The sequence below is a fragment of the Linepithema humile genome, chromosome 2 (genome assembly GCF_040581485.1).
Source record: "Linepithema humile isolate Giens D197 chromosome 2, Lhum_UNIL_v1.0, whole genome shotgun sequence".
NCBI classification, from domain to species: Eukaryota; Metazoa; Arthropoda; class Insecta; order Hymenoptera; family Formicidae; genus Linepithema; species Linepithema humile.
The window spans coordinates 1,848,906-1,866,907 of record NC_090129.1 but is presented as its reverse complement, the minus strand read 5'-3'; the positions used below and the strand labels follow the sequence as shown (position 1 = coordinate 1,866,907).

Below are 18,002 nucleotides of genomic sequence, written 5' to 3'. Positions count from 1 at the left end.
GCAACACTTTGTGTATCATTATACAATACACATGTTCCTTTATTACGCTTGTGATTGCAAGCACGCTTATAAGCGAAAACTCGCTTATGGTTGTAATTCCACAGCGTAAGATTTCATTAAACTTAAAAAAAACCTAACAACACTTCCAAATATATGCTAATCTTGCATTTTTTGTTCTTGAAATTTTGCAGCGTGTAGACGTCTTGTTGAACAGTTCAGTTTTTCAAAAAATGCACGCTATAATGAAATGTATATATTCTTTATAAAATTATATATACTCTTCATAATATTGACGTTCCGTTTTTTTTGTACACATCATCCATTTTACAATGGATTCATATTAAATTCATATTAAGTATAATTCACTTTAAAAATTTCGTTAAAAGATTAATCCTTAAAAAAATAATAATATAATTTTTAACAATATAAGTATGTATAAATCGTTTATTAAAAATTATATTATCTACATTCTCCTTTCAATATTTGTGTTTAAATGTATTAATGGTGATTACAAATAATAATCGAGACAGTATATTTGCTGGGGCTTATGCCCCATCTGAAATCTGGCTATACTGATTTTATCGGGATCAAATGATGCGAATATATGTGACATATAAATTGTATGCATTCAGAAAATCGATTTTCGCATTCATCTTCCTCTTTTTTGTTACAATCGAGCAATAATACTGAAAGATAATGACAGAAATGATACAGATATAGATCGATAGACAGATAATAGATAGGCATTAAAGCGATCGCCTATCGATTGTCAAGTGCACTTTCATCGATTGCCGATAATCCCATTATTGCGAGTACATTTGCACGATGGGTTTCGCGAAATCGTGTTATTATTGCCAGTCAGAAATTACCGGTGAGTAATATCAATATCAGCGATCATCTTATAATCGGCGCTAATTATCAATACTAGCATACGAATCGATAAATACGGAGAAAGATATATACATAGATATGTTTTTTTTTCAAATATCACAGGATATCAATTTAGAATCTTGTAGGTATAATAGAAGCTCCATATTCGCGCGTTCTTTATCGACGTTATCATTTATAATTTCATACACTAGCGATTTAATATTTGCAAACATTAATTTTTTATACTTCAACAATAAAATATAAAACTTGATTCAATTGTAAGCGTTAAGTATTCACAGTTTTAAACTGCATGCTTGAATAAAAAGTTGATTGTTCGACATTGATCGAGTAAAGTGTTTTTTCATGATGCCGAATTTATATATGTATTTTCGGTAAACTATTATTACCTTTCATATATAATTTATGTAAAATGCATAATAAATACGATTTATCTGATTTGTGTGAAAAATGATTAAAAATATGTATAAATATTATACATATTTATAAAAAAAAAATATATATATATATATATATAATATTATAGAAATTTTAAAGTTTGATTGAAAGAATTTTTCATTTTCTTTCAAGACGACCGATATTACAAATATTTCAATTTTTGTATTAACCACAATTTGCGAAAATAGAATTATGCTATCACTCGTATTCAATATAATATTTTATATGCAATGCGCACAATTATCAATTACATTTAATTCCAATGATTGAATCATTACTAAGAACAAAGCGAAATTATTGTTGATTAATATTGGAACCGAAAAAGAGAGAGAAAAAGAGAAAAGGTGAGAGAGAATGAGATATTAAATATAAATATTCAAGACATTGGATACATTCAGCTATATTTTACGAATTTACTTTACAAGGCGCCGCATATAAAATGTACCCGATACAAAGTACCTGTATAAATATCAATAAGTGTATTAGCAAAAATATCTTTCGTCGTCGAAAAGAGAATTCGATTTATTCGATGTAAGTATTTCAGACGGTGCGTGCAGCGACAATCGATTGTTGGGAGACACTGCAATTCTTAATTGCATTCATACGTCAGAATGAGTCTGTTAAGAATGTTTCATTACTACTGGACGAAAATGACCGATTATTATGGATTATAAGTAACGCGTACATGATAGTCATTTACTTTCTTGTCACTCTTGGGTCATAAATCTTTGTATCATGCAAACAAACTGTGTGCAGTAATGGCAAAACGAATATTGCTTAATATTGTAGAAAATAACATTACATATTTTATAATAAAATTAACTCATAAGAAGCAGGAAATGCTTTTCCGTTTAATAATCTTCTTCCTATATAGTAAAACTGCATATTATAAATTTGCATTTGAACTTACAGATCCGCGAACTAACAATTGATCGGTTAATAAATAAATGATCGTCTAATAAATACCGCTTCTGTTGCTTATACTTTGTTTTACGATGCGAGCGACCCATGAAAAATTGGCCGCCATATTTATTGAAAACATTTTATGCAATTCTGCAATGTTTTTCAAATAGTTGCAAGCATATGAATGGTATATGAACACATCGTCGCAAATGGGTTTACGGCAACATCCTTAACTTGCGTGACAATTGATTATTCGTACTAGCCTAAACCTTATGGTATGTTGTCAATTATTTATTTTTAATAAAAAATTAAGAATTATGAACTTTCAAACGCATATTCTATATTAATTCGTTATTTCAATTACTTTTTTAATTAACAATTTTAATTACTGGACTAATTACCAACCATTGTCCGCTTTAAAAAGCGAGCAATTTACTCACAAAAGCAATAAAATTTTTTCTAGTTTAACAGTCAATAAAACATTTTTTTTTATTCAATCGCATAACACTACAAAGTTCATTACTACGAGAGAGAGAGACAGAAGCTATTATATCAATTATTGAATTATGTATCCCAATATATATAATAAGTAGATCATAAATATTCAATAGAATGGTGCGGTCGTATATGTGCTCAGGAAGAGAAATATATTTAGATCTGGTTTCTGCACGTCTATCACCACGTCTTCAACGGTGTGATTGTCTGGATTTACACAAAGTACGTCGCTGGAATGTCGACGTTTGTAAGTCTGCTCAATTGTTCCATACATGTCATAATGTACATTTACTACTATTTACTCGCCACATTCGGACCGGCTGTACAGAAAATTACTAACACAATTGAACCGTTGCTATTTGCAGGATAGTTATGATCCGGCAAATAACAAGTTCACATATTGGTTATCAATTGATCTACCATCAAGATCATGAAACATCCATATTTGGAAATTAAAAGACTAATAAAATTTGTATTTCTATAATTTATAAAATTATTAAAATGTATATTTTATTATTCACGCAATATCTTAAAACAATGTAAACGTAATAAATCTGCTCCTGTTCTATAAATTTTATAAGAGACGCTATATAAAATCTAAGAAAACTAACAATATGCATTTGAAAAGATAGTGAATGAACATCGCGAATGTAATAAGATTATTACAGAATTGAATATATATAACACTACATTACAATATTTTGTTTTATATCCATTTTTGTATTGCACATGATATATATAATTTCGAATAATTTAATACTTTCAGAGATGTTTAAAAAAACATAAAATGGCTGCGTATTGATAAAACAATAGAGTATGCCATTATTTTACATTAGAATAAATAAACTTTATAGTATTTCATAAACATATTTTTGATGTAAAATAAATACTCTTATTTTTGTGTCTCTTATGCTTGAAAATGATAATACAATTTTCATGTTATATTATATACGAATTATTTAAGCATGTTGCACACAAAGTAAAATACAAAGAGACGTTCGTTTGTAGTATCAGACTATCAAATTAGCGATTAAACATAGTTCGCATTTCTGCACTTCAATGTAATATAATAGCTCGGAACTCAGATCTACAGTTCAAAATTTAAATTAGTTACATTCTTAAAATTCTAACATTTATAGCATTAGTTTTTTGAAGATTTTTTTTTTCTCCTAAAAGAAAACAAATAAAAAGTGGTTGTGACGCAAGATGTGATAATTTCTACAATTGTGTATAGTTATATGATAATTATATTAACAATTTTATATAATAATTAAATGTAACAGTTATTAGATCAATAAATTTTTTCTTGGAATCCTATTTACATTATTATAAATCCAGAAAATAATATGGCAAAATTACAAAGTGAGATTGACGCAAATGCAAAAATATCCGTAAATAGTTTTCAAAAATTTTGGAAGATAAACTTTAAAGCAAAGAGAGAATGTCATGCACATAGTTGCCATATAGTAAGCATCATAAAGGTTGCTGCTTGTATAAAATATCTACAAAAAATAACTGTTAGAAGAACAAAAATAGCAAACTGCAAAGCTACCGTGCTATTAGTTCCCATTCCTTCGCGTAGTCACAATGCTCTTTTCTCTCTGAACGTGCCTACGAAATGACAGTAAACTTTAAAATTGTTTTACGCTGACAAAAATAGAAACTGCAAAATCGCAAATACGAACAGAAAACGAGAGATTTCTATGTGAAGATAATAGCGGTAGTGGAAAAAAATGGCGTGCCACGTTTGGACAATACTGAGTTAATCTCAATAACAACAAATCTTTCGTACTTACAATTAATTCGTTTATTGCTTTTGAAAAATGTAAATTATTTTGTTTAAAATTATATTATATCATTTTCGCCGAAAATTTGAATTCAACATATATTTGAATTGTTTTATTTGTGTTGCAGATACAATTTGTCGAATTAATAATGTATGTGAATTTCTTTCTTAGTTGTCAGATTGTGCAACATTACTACTACTTTTCATGATAAACATAATAATAAACTTCTATACGTTTTATAATTTCTATCAAAAAACATACAAAAAATCTAAGAAAAGAACTGCATAGATCATGGAAGAGAGAATATTAAAAGCATCGTTCCTTACTTTTGTGCATTACTTATGTGCACATGTAACATAACATCTTAGTAAGCAAAATATTAGCAAAATGTTGATAAATTGATAGCAAGTTTAATGAAATTTGATAAATCTGCCAAGATTTAATTATTTAGAATTATACACGAATATTTTTTATGCATATACACATATAAAATATTTTATTTAAAATAAATAAGTAATCAATAAATTTCTCATGGATGCTACGTATGATTATTCTGACTTTTTCTTTCATACAAAAAAATGTATAACTCCTTTATAAAAAACCCTGAACTTAATTTGTTATTAATTATCTATAATTATTATTTATTGTACATACTTGATAGAAAATTATTTTTTTAACTGCACAATAATAAAGTTATTACAATAAATGTTATTGTTCCGTTACAGACAATCATAATCGATAATTTGTGTGACACTAAGATAGTTTTAGGGTTAAACTATATTACTAAACGCTTTTCTCCAACGACGTACACGTCAGTTGCACATGTTTGACAGTTAATGTCAAACTTAGTGAATCGGGAGAGCGACATTTTAGGTTTACGTGGGAAGTATTTGTCAGTATCACTTGACAATGTATTACCGATAACTCCAGAGGGACTGGATTAAGGAAATTTCAAATACTATGTAGAAATACAGGATAATCGACATTTCTTGCCATAAAATTTATAACAAATAAATTCATATCTTAAGCGTAAACTTAACTTGCTTAATTTGTTCGTGTAAAACACTTAAATACTATTTTAATTGCTTTTAATACTAGTTCATAATACTAGTTCGACGTATCGTCGAAACCATGACACAAAGAAATACTTTTTATCATCTCATATATTAATCAATCATTCTCTTTACATTTTACAGCACAATTTTACAATGTAAATAGTTAACCCTATTTGCAATGTTAAATCTATTTATAATAGTCTTTATGATAGTCTTATTATTTAAAAAAAGTTGAAAAAATTTGCGGATTACATTGGAAATTCCTGTTTTAAATTATGTGCATGTATGCGTTTCAATTTATTTAATAATAAATAATAACTTATACTTTTAGTAAATTTTTTTTCAGTGTTTTAAACAGTAATAATTAGACATACTTCGCAACATACATATTTGAAATGCATATTTAATACTATGTAAAAATAATTATGTAAAAATATGCATCGTCGAGTACAAAGTTCATTTTTCATTAATTAATTGAGCCAGCGCTCGGAATTGGTTGCACATTTCGGGCCGATTCCCGAGACGACGCCTCTTGTTCTCCCACTACCGCCCGGCCGCTGGCGGCCGAGCCGCCGATAGCTCTGGCTCAGGAGCATTTTATATAAGAAATAGGCTGGGTTGTTGAAGCACTTCTCAGAAAATAGTAATATTTTCTTCGCTACATAAATAATGTTTATTTTCATTAATAATTAAATATATATATTATGTATTAATAAAAATAAACATTATTTATGTTGCAAAAGAAAATGTTACGATTTCCTGAGAGATGCCTAAACAATCCAGCCAATTTCTAATAAAACGCTCCTAAGCCAGAGCTATGGGCGGCTCGGCCGCCAGCGGCCGGGCGGTAGTGGGGGAACAAGAGGCGTCGTCTCGGGAATCGGCCCGAAATGCAATTAATTCCTAGCGCTGAATTAAGTAATAATACAAAGGCCAATAGTAAAGTCCAAACTTAACAGTTACAGCAGACACAAGCTCTCGCGTCTTGTCGAAGTGCAAACCGAGTCAATAAAAGAAACCACAGTTATATTACTTCTGCGCAGAATTATCAACGCGAGAATTTGCACGATGAAGTTATCCGAAGTGTTTGCTTGGACAGAACAAGTCGGTAAGTAAAATAAGTATTAGTTGCAGACAATAATTTGATGTTTTTGTGTTTGAAAACTTTTCGTGTTAGAATTGACAAAGTTAGTATTTATTATTTAAAGAATGAGTTATCCGTTATTCCTCTTTATACAATTCAAGTTTTTTTCTTTTAGAAAACTAGCATTAATTTCTTAAAAACAATATTTTTAACAAGATTTTCAAAAATCTTTACTTTCCAGATCCACGAACGAAGGATTGGCCGCTGGTCAGTCCGATATATCACATTCTATTTATAATATTTATTTATTTTTTTCTGGTTTTTTATTGGATTCCCCGATATATGAAAAACAAACCGCCTTATAAGTTAACGACATACATAAAGTGCTACAACGTCTTCCAAGTCGTGGTGAACAGTTGGCTGGTGCGAGAACATATAGCTGCCGGTTGGCTGAAAAATATACCGTTCACTTGTGTGGTTACAACTTATTCTTACGAATTTCCTCATTATAAGGTACGTAAATAAAACGATGATTTTTATAGTGTAACGTACAGTGAATATCTTTTAAAAAGTACCTGTTTATGGTTCTATGGTATTAGCAGCTATTTTATTAAAATTGGGTACTTATAGTTTGATTCGATTAATAATATAATTTTTATTTATAGATGCATTAATTTTAATTATTTAATTTTTAAAGTTTTAATTGTTGGGAGGTTTATAGTAAGATTTTTATGTTTAATACAGATTGATTTAAAAAGATTAGTGGCTTATTCGTTTGTAGTACACATAAATTTTTTGTTAGCAGCTATGATAACTATAATAAAACTATAAAAAAATTGAAATGAAACAAATAAAAAGCTATAAGAATCAAAAACGCGAATGCTGGGGCACAAAAGGTATTGCAAATTTATATAAAGTAAATTATGAATTGTATATCCACCTTTCAGATTCTCTTATAGCTTTTATTTTTCGTTGATAATATTTCCACATCTTTTATAAATACTACATATTAGGTATAATACAACGTATAAAATATTGATGTTCAAAATTTGATTACAGTTTGCTCAAATCATATGGTGGGTCTTATTGTTGAAAATAGTAGATCTTACAGAAACGATAGTATTCGCATTGAGAAAGAAAGATAAACAAATTTCGACACATCATGTGTATCATCACGTATCAACTGTGCTGCTATTGTGGGTGAGCGTAAAGTATGTTTCTGGCGAATCGTCGACGTTCAGCACGCTTCTTAACTGCAGCGTGCATATGTTGATGTATACCTTTTATTTTCTCGCGGCATTCGGGCCGCGCGTTCAAGCGATTATTTCACCATTCAAACAATTCGTCACCATAATTCAGATGGTAAGCATACTATTATGACTCAAATGTTTTATACAAAATACACAAGACTAGTTTAAAAAATTATATTAAGTATTCTGAAACACACAAATATTTTATGGCAATTTATTCCATAAATAGGTGCAGTTGTTTGCTATAATAATCTACTCTCTACAAATATTAGCGCCTGGCTGTAACACATCAATAGCATTTCCTACAATAATACTTGTGAATGTTGCAATAAATTTGTATATGTTTTATAAATTTTATCGAAAAACTTACATATCAAAAATGAAGCAATGAAGAAAGAAAACAACAAGATTGTAAAAACGACAAACAAATTTATATATAATTATTTTTATTTGTAAAAAGTGAAAAAAATATAGATATTATATTGCAAAGAAACTTAAAATAAATGTAATAAATGTAAGTAATTTATCGAAAATTGTATGACCTGCATTATTAAATGCCGTTTGTATTATAAAATTGAATTCAAGACAAACTTTTTACATTTAAAAATAAATTCGTGATATCTACAATTTAAGGCGTTCGTGACATTAACGTTGTAACGTGACATTGTGCATATTATTGTAAAATAAATGCATCATAAGTTCAAAGTATAATAATCAGACTTTGTACAATAGTACTTGCAACGTTTGTGACGTTAAATGTGACATTGTGCATCAATTTAAACTAAATGCATTCATTAAGTCAAAGTATAATCATCGGATCTTACATAATAATACTTGCAAGCACACATAAAATATAGAAATCAATAATACCTCTTTTAACGTGTAATGTTAAAAACAACGCTCGATTGTCGATATATGAAAGAAAGTTGATATATTAGAATCAATAACGAGACTATCAAAAAATTAAATTCCAATAAAAATTCATCGCAAGTACAACATCACAATAATAAATATATAAACGCATAAACAAAAATATATCTGCCATGGATTGCCATTCACGAATAGTTTAACGATTCGTAGTTGGTTGCGCATATTATTAATCGGAACAGTTGAACACATATAAAATATTGATTGCTTCAGATGGAATTGGTGTGTAGGTAACTGTTATCATTAAGATTTTGACCATCATTTAAGATGGACCTAAGTGCTTCTCTTCTATCTTACTATTGAGGGAATGTTCTTTTCGCCTACACTATGTTTTTACCACAATCTTAATGTCGTTTGATTTTGAACGTTACGGCTGTTCTTCTATAGATTATTCCGAAAAACTGTATTATGTTCTCACTTCTTTGTAATTAATGCGTTGCGCCTTTTTGTTATTTTTATTATTTATATTGGTAAGATAAGGGCTTGATGACAAGCCGAAACGTTTATATTCTACGATAATGTAAATTAAGTAATACACTATTGCTCGATCAACTTGCTTTTTGGCTCTTTACGCTCCTGTTTAATAATTTTGATTTTGTTATCATTATGATTAAGCACTTACTGTACAATATGAAAAACATCAATGTCTTCGAGTTTAAAATAATAAAGATAATAATAAAGATAATTTTATTTTTATTTGATTTGCATCATCCGCTGTCAACAAAAACAATTTTTGCGTATACAAATATTCCTTAACTTAACAGTATTTAATTTTTTATAATACCTTTTTTTATATGTTTCATGTAATTACATATTTATTGCAAAAATCTATTTATTATCTTTAATATCAAAATTTATTAAACGTAATTATTAAATTGACAATATTGTGAAAGGTATTGTACACACACATATGAATAACATTAAATAAAATAACTGATATGAATATATTTAATGTAACTTGCATATATATTTCATATACATAAATTGCATGTATATTTTACATACATAAAAATTAAATAATTAATATTAAATAATTAATATTCTTTTGTTAAACGCTTAAGTATCAACAAAAGTCACACTTTGTTAACTGTTCATTTGTTTCGGTGCTTTGGTGTAGCTTTTCTTATAAAAATCGTTAAATAAGTACAGAAATATTAATAAATTTCCAATAAAGATGGGTACTAGTGTAAATTTTACATTACTTTCACACGTTGGGAATACAGCTTGCAGTATATATAGTATCAGCACAATAAACTGTACCTGTAATTTCGTAAACAGAAAAAGATATGACAAAAAATATAATACACAAATGCGTAATACTATTCACAATAAAACATTAAAATAATAAATAGGTAAAAATATAAAAAATATCCCATACTTATATAAAGTTTAAAATACTATAATACAACTTGCCATTTGCATCTTGGTTATGAAAGGTTTGATGGAATACAGCATTTGTTGGAATTGCGGGCTCCATGCAGCAAAAAAGTAATAGATGTACATGATAACATGCACAGCACAATTAACTAAAGTAAGAAGTGTCCCCCTTTCGTCCACAACATATTTTAAATAATACCAGAGAAAACTCAGATTAGATGCATGATGATATACATGCAAAGTTGAAACCTGATTTTGCTTTTTCCTCAATACAAATACGCAGGTTTCGACTAAATCGAACATTTTCAATAAATATATCCACCATACTAGGTTGATCAGCTGAAATACAATTTTTATACATATATATAGAATGCATAGTACAATTATTAAGGAAATAAACTGTAAATAAATATAAAATAATAAAAATGTCACTCTTATAAATATTGATGACAGCCAATAGTTTGCAACGGACCTCAAAAATTATTCATTAAAATCAAATAAATATTTTAAAACTTAACAAGAGAACAAAATAAATAAATTACAAATTAATTCTTGTATTTCAAACAATATTGTGTCTTTAAATTTAAAGAAAAACTGCCAAATAACTAGCAATATATATATATATATCTCTTTTTAACAACAATTTTGCCTTCTCTTGAAAATAATGGTATTACGACTCACAATTAATGGATTGGTGTATTAATTTTTTCTCGCAGACACAATATAAATAATTAACATAGCTAACAATAACTGTTATATCGTTAAAACATACTCTAATCGCACTAGGACTAGTCGGCTCTGATGGCTGGCATGTTACACTATATTTCGAGAACCATCCGGCGGATATATGCTCCTTAACCAGCCATGTGTTTGCCAAAATTTGAATTATATTATAAAACAGTATAAAGTTTTTCAGATTATAAGGCTGTCGATTTTTCATGTAACAAGGGCCAGCATAAAGAACAAAATACGTATACCCAAGAATTATAAATATTATTGAATACAGCGATAACAGTGGCCATTCGCGAGTTAGTGGGTCTGCAAATAAAAATATAGCAGTGTCTAAAAATAACGTAAATTATCTTTACTTTGGTATCACAATTTTACTGGTATCATAATATTACTTTGGTAACGTAAATCATCTCTATTTTTGGTATTGGATATTTTTGGTATTAGTTGTGTAAACTCTTGCAAGTAAAAAGTTATTATAAAAGGCAACAACTTTATGTCAAAATATTTGTATTTTAAGAGAGAATTCTATTTTTATAATGTCAGATAAAAAGAAACAATGTGACAATTCAAACTTTCTAAATTATTTCCGAAGATTTTCTCTAGTTCTTAAATTTTTATTTTTTTAAATTCAACTTTATCACTAAAATTATGTAATATCTGTATGATAAAAAATTTTTATAAAAATCTGTATTCATTAAATACCATAACAATAACATTTATAGTACTATATTATATAATCAAAATACTTAAAAATTTGAGACTATAAAGAAAAATTATAGAATTTTATTATATGTGTGTATGCATTTATGTCAGATTTTCCTAACATTGTATATAAAAAACATATTACCTCTATTTATTAAAAAAGAATAATACTCACTCGATAGATCGATCAGCCAATAATTATAAATCTCTCCCAAACCCATCGTACAAAAAACGTAGTTAATATCTATCAGTAAGCTAATATCGATCAAGAAAAATGATCGGTGCGCAATAATGCCATATTTATAAAAATGCTAGATTGTAACTTCGTTCAAACTCGGTGGTGGTACCTAATTTAATACTTCACACTCCGACATTAATACTAATGTTTTCCGGTGATTTCAATACATTTTTTCATTAGGTAGAGATATTTTTTCACATTTTCTCTACCTTAGATCTTACAATTAGTCTTATAAAATTTCCTTAAAACCTCAAAAAGATTTCAACAATTTTGACGAAAATGCAATGATCTATAATATTAAAAAGTTACTGCAACACCATGGTATACTTACATTTTCATATTAAATCTACGAAATGAGTTTGAATCCATCTTTTTATCGAAAGCAGGATCATATTTACTTACCTAAAACAGAAAAAAGAGAAGATATTTATAAAACATAATACAGCAATATAATAAAGTAATAAATTAGTTAATCGATTAAAAAATATGCATTAGAAAATATGCATATGCGGAAATATGATTCTACTTTTTTGCCTCCGGCAAAAAGCGGTGTAAAGTTAATTTTAAAAATACAGTAACTAAGCATATGTAAATCACGCGCGCGTATATATCCTCTCTTCTCATATTTTAAATATATTAAAAGTCGTCCATTTTTTATTCAAAATGTTTCAATCATAACTTGATTTTTTCAAAATAACCATTTGTGTAAACCCTTGATCTTTCATAATTTTGTAGAAGAAAAAAGAAAAGAAGAGAATCTACATTAAACTAAGAAATATTGGAGTAGTTTCTCCCCTTCATTTATACATAATTAAAACAAACGGTCACGATATTTTTGTTTCTTTCACGCGCCAAGAAAGCGCCAAAGAAATAAACGTTATACATGAATTAATATTCCGTGAATTCTCGCTTGCTTTATCGCAGGTTGAAACGTCACCCTTTGTAAGTATGCGTGAAAGAAAGATTTTCAAAGCCCGTTTATCCGTCCCCGTTATAAAGTGAGATAGAACTCGGCCTCTGCAAGAAGAAAGACTATGCCATCTATCTAAGCCGAGTACTTCCAAAGATCGGCAAAGTCCTCCAGGGGCTTCATCAAATTTTTAGCTCTCCTACGGCCCTTAACTTCCATCACAGCCTGCACGTCTACGTTCACCTTCATCAAAATTATGGCCTTCTTAAGATTCGCACAAGTGGGTCACATCGCAAACACTTCCGAATATATTCTTAGTATAAACCGAAATTATAGCTACTAAGAAACTGTTAACTTTTGCTACGTAATATTATAGTACGCGAAGACAATAAACAGTAGGTCTAAGGTTAAGCGCGTATATTGAATCCACACATTCGTTCGAATGTCGTCCGAAATTGCACGTGTACGCACGAACAATCCCGCGCACATACTGAAAAAGTAAATTAGTCGTGCACTTAGATCCGACGTACGACTAGATCCCACCTTGTTGGGATTTTCGGATCTTTATACCAGGATGGCGTACTTATACCAGGATGAATAACGAGAAGTTTATAATTTTAATTTATGAAAATAACTATAAAACCGCTTCTTGTCATTCTTTTAATCTTCTTAAATATAATTGAAATTCTCCCACTTCTTCTCTCCTTACATATAATTCATTCAGCTATTTTTTTTCTACGATGTCTTCTTTGCCTCATTAAAAGAGAATTCCTTAACGGCTATAGATCATTGTTCATGTTGCCAATGAGAATGTTCATGTTTCCATTAGAAACCGTTCAAAAATTAATATTTTGATATATACAAAATGTAACAGAATCGTCGATTAAACCGCAAAATATTAAACTGAGAAAAAATATATTTATCGTCGAGATATATTAATAGTCGTAGAAAAATAATTTCTATAATCGTTTAAATAATCGTAGAAAGTACAATTTCCCTATTAATCGTACTTTTATCCTTATTAACAAATGTCGCGAGTAATGCAGTAGAAAAAATTACGCGTTGTCCAACTTTGCATACTTTGCTTGTCCCTTCAATGGAAATATCTTGCGCATCAAGACTGCACATGGATGTCACGTATCAACCGCGTTCCAAAAGGGAACGGGAGCGGCGACTGGAGTATAGTAGACGGGACGAGTAAAGTGGGGAATCGCGAGATCGACATAAGCGTTTTAAATGAGTAGGTTCGCGCCTGGCTTTTGTATTTCGCAAACTGTTGTATCATCGCTGCACATTGTACTTTGCCTATTGTCCCTGCCAAGCAACAGTCGGTGTTTGGCGACGGCGACAATGATGGCGCACTTTCACGACGTAACGTGCGTTACAGTTTAGTTTTCAGCATATAAACGAGAAAACTGAAGGCTCTTTCCCTCACCGTACTGACCGATTAATAAAGCTCGATCGATATTTGTTACAGTCGAGCTTTAATCGTATAATTTATTGAATTCAATCGTAGTATTATAATAATAATAGAACAGTTTCATAACAGAGAGTTCTAATTATTTAAAATAAATTGAATATATTCGACTAATTTCGAGCGATCGAACAGCACAAAGTTTTGATACGAAACTATACGATACGTACTTTTTTTGAATAACGCATTTCGTTCTCCTTCTCTTCTCTCTCTCTCTCTTTCTCTTTCTCTCTCTCTCTCGCGCGCGCGCGCGCTTTTAACAGAGAGTACCGCTTTCTCTAATTAATGCGATATCTTTAACAAAGGATTATCCAGTCCGCAATAAAGCAAAATATTTCACTCGCGCTAGGAATAACTGAGCTTTTTCTCTCGCAACGCAAAGTTGTAACGATGATGAGATTCGTTGTTACATCCAAGTAAACTCTTATCTTTTCACTATATAGTTTTCCGCAGGGAGAAAAGCGCATCCTTCTATGTCTGGCGCAAGTAGAAACTTCATTCCTGTCTTCTTTAGATCTCTCTCTTTAATCGTCGAAGGAAATTGTGCGCAGAGGTTGAACCTTCCTCATTGAACGCAGAATACTCCGTTAGGAAGATCAATACCTCCCGAATTACGCAACAGAGATCTAAAAACATCCGATAAATATCGATTCGATTCTCCTTCCATTATCGCGTTACTATCTCGCAGAAATAAGCCGAACGGGAATTATCGCGCAAAACTGTTGACCCTAATTAGATTCGCGTGGAATGAGAAAGTTTTTCGCGATTGAAAGTGAGCTCCGTGAAGTAATGAAATTGCGGCGCGATATAGCACCACAAACATCATTAAAGGAATTCCTTCTCGCGCGAGAGAAATAGGAACTCAAATTTTAACTGCGAACACAACTGCGTACACGTCCCGTGTATATCCAAAAGAGAGACGCTACGACACGAATAATCACGTGCCACCGCATCTTGATGCCCTATTTCGCCCGTATGGCGTAATCTGCATGCGCAAACTTGAACGTATCATCGGAGATCCACCGATAGATCACGTCCACGAGACAAGAAACGATCGGCCGCGCCGAGGACAGGAGGTGGGGGAAAGAGGTGGCGGGGCGCGAGGGTAGAAAGAAAGAAATATTGGAAGGAGATCGGGAGAGATTTATTTCCTCATCGAAAGGTTTGGATTCATGAACCCTATCGATTGCTCCGTTAAGAAGAAACGGCATAAAATATCTTCCCGCTGCGCCGTGTTTCGCATGCGAAACTGTATGTACATTCTGTAGGAGAAATAAAACTACAAAATTCAATTTTGTTCTTTTCACGTTGCCCCATGTTTATACTTGTGCATTGGTGAGAGAAATTATGGCGTTGAGACGGATGCGTGACACAGCGATGATAAAACGATCTATCATTTTTCACAACGCAAGAAATAAGTATGAATATCATTACCGATCAACTTGAATTATCGCATTTTCACATCATGCGAATTGCAAGCAAGAAGAGAGAATCCGATGTTCCGCTTTTCAATTCAATTTTCATGTTTTCTTTCAAATATCTATTAAATTCTGCCCGCCCACGGCCGCGCTTCCTTCCATTTTTCGTAGCATTGTCGGCATTCTTCGCGTCCGAAAAACGACGCGGCCGTTCAAGATGCATGCGTTACACGAGGCAATATTTTAGAACTCGCCCTCCGCCCACGCTCTCGAGTCGGCATAAAGCACGGCTTGCGATTCGCAATTTCGAACTTCTGCGAAACAATCGGGTTCAGCGGAAGACACTCGCAACGAGAAACTACTGTCGAACGCGGTGAGATAAAAGTTCGGAACAATTTCGACGCGCCTCGCGTTAAAAAATCGATAAAGTTCACGAACGCTTAAGAAATGTAAGAGGACACTCCTGCGGACACAAAAATCTCACTTGAGATGACGGAAAAGAGTAATGGTCTCTTCACGAAAGAAGTACACTTTATGGAAGAAAATTGTGACAATAAAAAGAGAAAATTCGAGTTCAAAGTATAAAACCGACAATTTTTCTTGAAATACGTCTATACCTTTTCCATCTTTTGGAGCTTCATTAAAGAAATATAATGAAACAGCGATAAGGGTATTCCGCGGAAGGAAATTATTTGGCGTTCGAGAACTGTTAATTAATTCGAATGAGAAAACAAATGGACGATTAACAGAGGGATGTTATCAGAATGAGAAAAAGGAGGAGGCACACAGAAGGGAGGGAGGTATATCTTTGTAAGCAACGGCGAAATGGAATCCCACGCAGAAGACCACATGCAATCCCACGGTTGATTGCGCAAGTTTTACAAGTTCACCGGGTATCGCGGGGCTGCAATATCGCAGAAGTAGAATCCACCAATGGGTGGTGACTCTCATCTTCGTCGTCGTCATCATCGTCCGCGCCGTGGAAAAAAGGAAAAAGACGAAACCGATAGCCGTGGCAATGGCAAGAAGTTATCGATATCGTTCGAGGGATGTATCGGCGAAGCTTGGCTGACAGTTCCGAGTTGCCGATCGAACGAAACTGTCAATCGCCCTGGAAAAATTTAATTCAGGACCACCTCCCGCCCATTCCCGTCCTATCTGATCGAAAATCTCATTTTATGGATACGTGGCTGGACCGCCGGTCACCCATGACCCGAATCGAGACACTTCTCATTGCCGCCGCGTTTCTACAATTGGTGTTGCCTGGATTCGTCGTTCGATGTTTTCTACTATTTTCCCGACTCAAACCATCGACATCGGCCCATCGATAGCCCACGAGAATTACTAATAATATAATTCAACAAAAATATCGATGCGAGTGACATAAAATAATTCAGCAAAAAGTATATGAATTATGAATGTTTGCGAGATTTGTTTCGAGAATGCGAATGAATAAGGAAACTTTGCTCCCGATCAATTTTAAAGTGCAATTTTATTTTAAGCATAAACTTCGAATGATATTTGCTTGTTAAGAAACTCAATGTTGAAAATTGAGAATTTGCAGAAAATAGTTGCAGTCTCAATTCTATGGTCAATTTCGTGGAGAGAAAATTTGTTCGATGATCGTTAAAAAACTAAAAGTCTCTGAAATATTTTTCGACAAATCGGGACTATCATATATGTGCGACGTGATGTATACTCTACGTGAACTGAGAGATACTATTGCGTTTTTAATTGCTCACGTTTCAGCAACAGATCTTTTCTTTTATAACGATTTGCTATTTTCTTTCCATCTAAATTATAGGCGCTATTAGTTCAATTGCCAGAGAGAAAAGAAAGAGAGGGAGAGAAAGCTTGATAGTTTCTCGTTATTGGCTGTTATTCTTAATTCTCCCTTTTGCACTTTTTATTTTAATTAGCATCGTTATTAGTTCAATTAACGCAAGGGCAGCTAATATTTTCATAGTAAAATTGTATCGATTTTTTGTGACTACGTTTTCCGTTCTATTATTGAAGATAATTAATACATTTTTCATATCAATCTCTATTTTAAAACATTATCCATTCATTTTTAAACATTTTCAAAAATCCACCCATTAAATATATTTAAGCAAACTGCCTCTTTCCTTCTTTTTGCAATTACTTATACGAGTTTCATTAAAAGTAGTGCATACAGAATAATCTTTATATTTTAGTTCCTGTTTTACGTTTTTTTATATATTTTTCCGTCGCTTTATATAGTTTTACGTCCTCAGTTTAAAGAATTATTGCACTGTAAGTACTTGCATGTATTTTTTAGATCTGCTCATACAAACATTTTTCCG

The 18,002-nt window shown here is 31.4% G+C and overlaps 1 protein-coding gene and 1 long non-coding RNA gene across 5 annotated transcripts in view; one reads left to right on the top strand and one right to left on the bottom strand.

Annotated features, from left to right (window-relative positions):
• The first annotated feature begins 6,265 nt into the window (after positions 1-6,265).
• LOC105677477 (uncharacterized) lies at positions 6,266-8,614 on the top strand. Its single transcript, XR_010888767.1, has 4 exons — positions 6,266-6,674; positions 6,892-7,163; positions 7,710-8,012; positions 8,130-8,614. It is a non-coding gene; the product is annotated as an uncharacterized lncRNA (long non-coding RNA).
• A 1,156-nt stretch (positions 8,615-9,770) lies between these two features.
• Positions 9,771-18,002, bottom strand: part of LOC105677475 (very long chain fatty acid elongase 1-like) — a 123,372-nt gene continuing 115,140 nt past the window's right edge. The window contains exons 4-6 of one of the 4 annotated variants that reach the window (XM_067350479.1): positions 10,977-11,242; positions 10,241-10,543; positions 9,771-10,087 (exon numbers count right to left, since the gene is read on the bottom strand). In XM_067350479.1, coding sequence (XP_067206580.1) covers positions 9,911-10,087; positions 10,241-10,543; positions 10,977-11,242 — 746 coding nt within the window. In that variant the 3' untranslated portion in view covers positions 9,771-9,910. Of the gene's footprint in view, positions 10,088-10,240; positions 10,544-10,976; positions 11,243-12,207; positions 12,279-18,002 lie in introns of those variants that run through there. The other 3 variants (XR_010888754.1, XR_010888755.1, XM_067350480.1) reach the window with 3 other exon arrangements.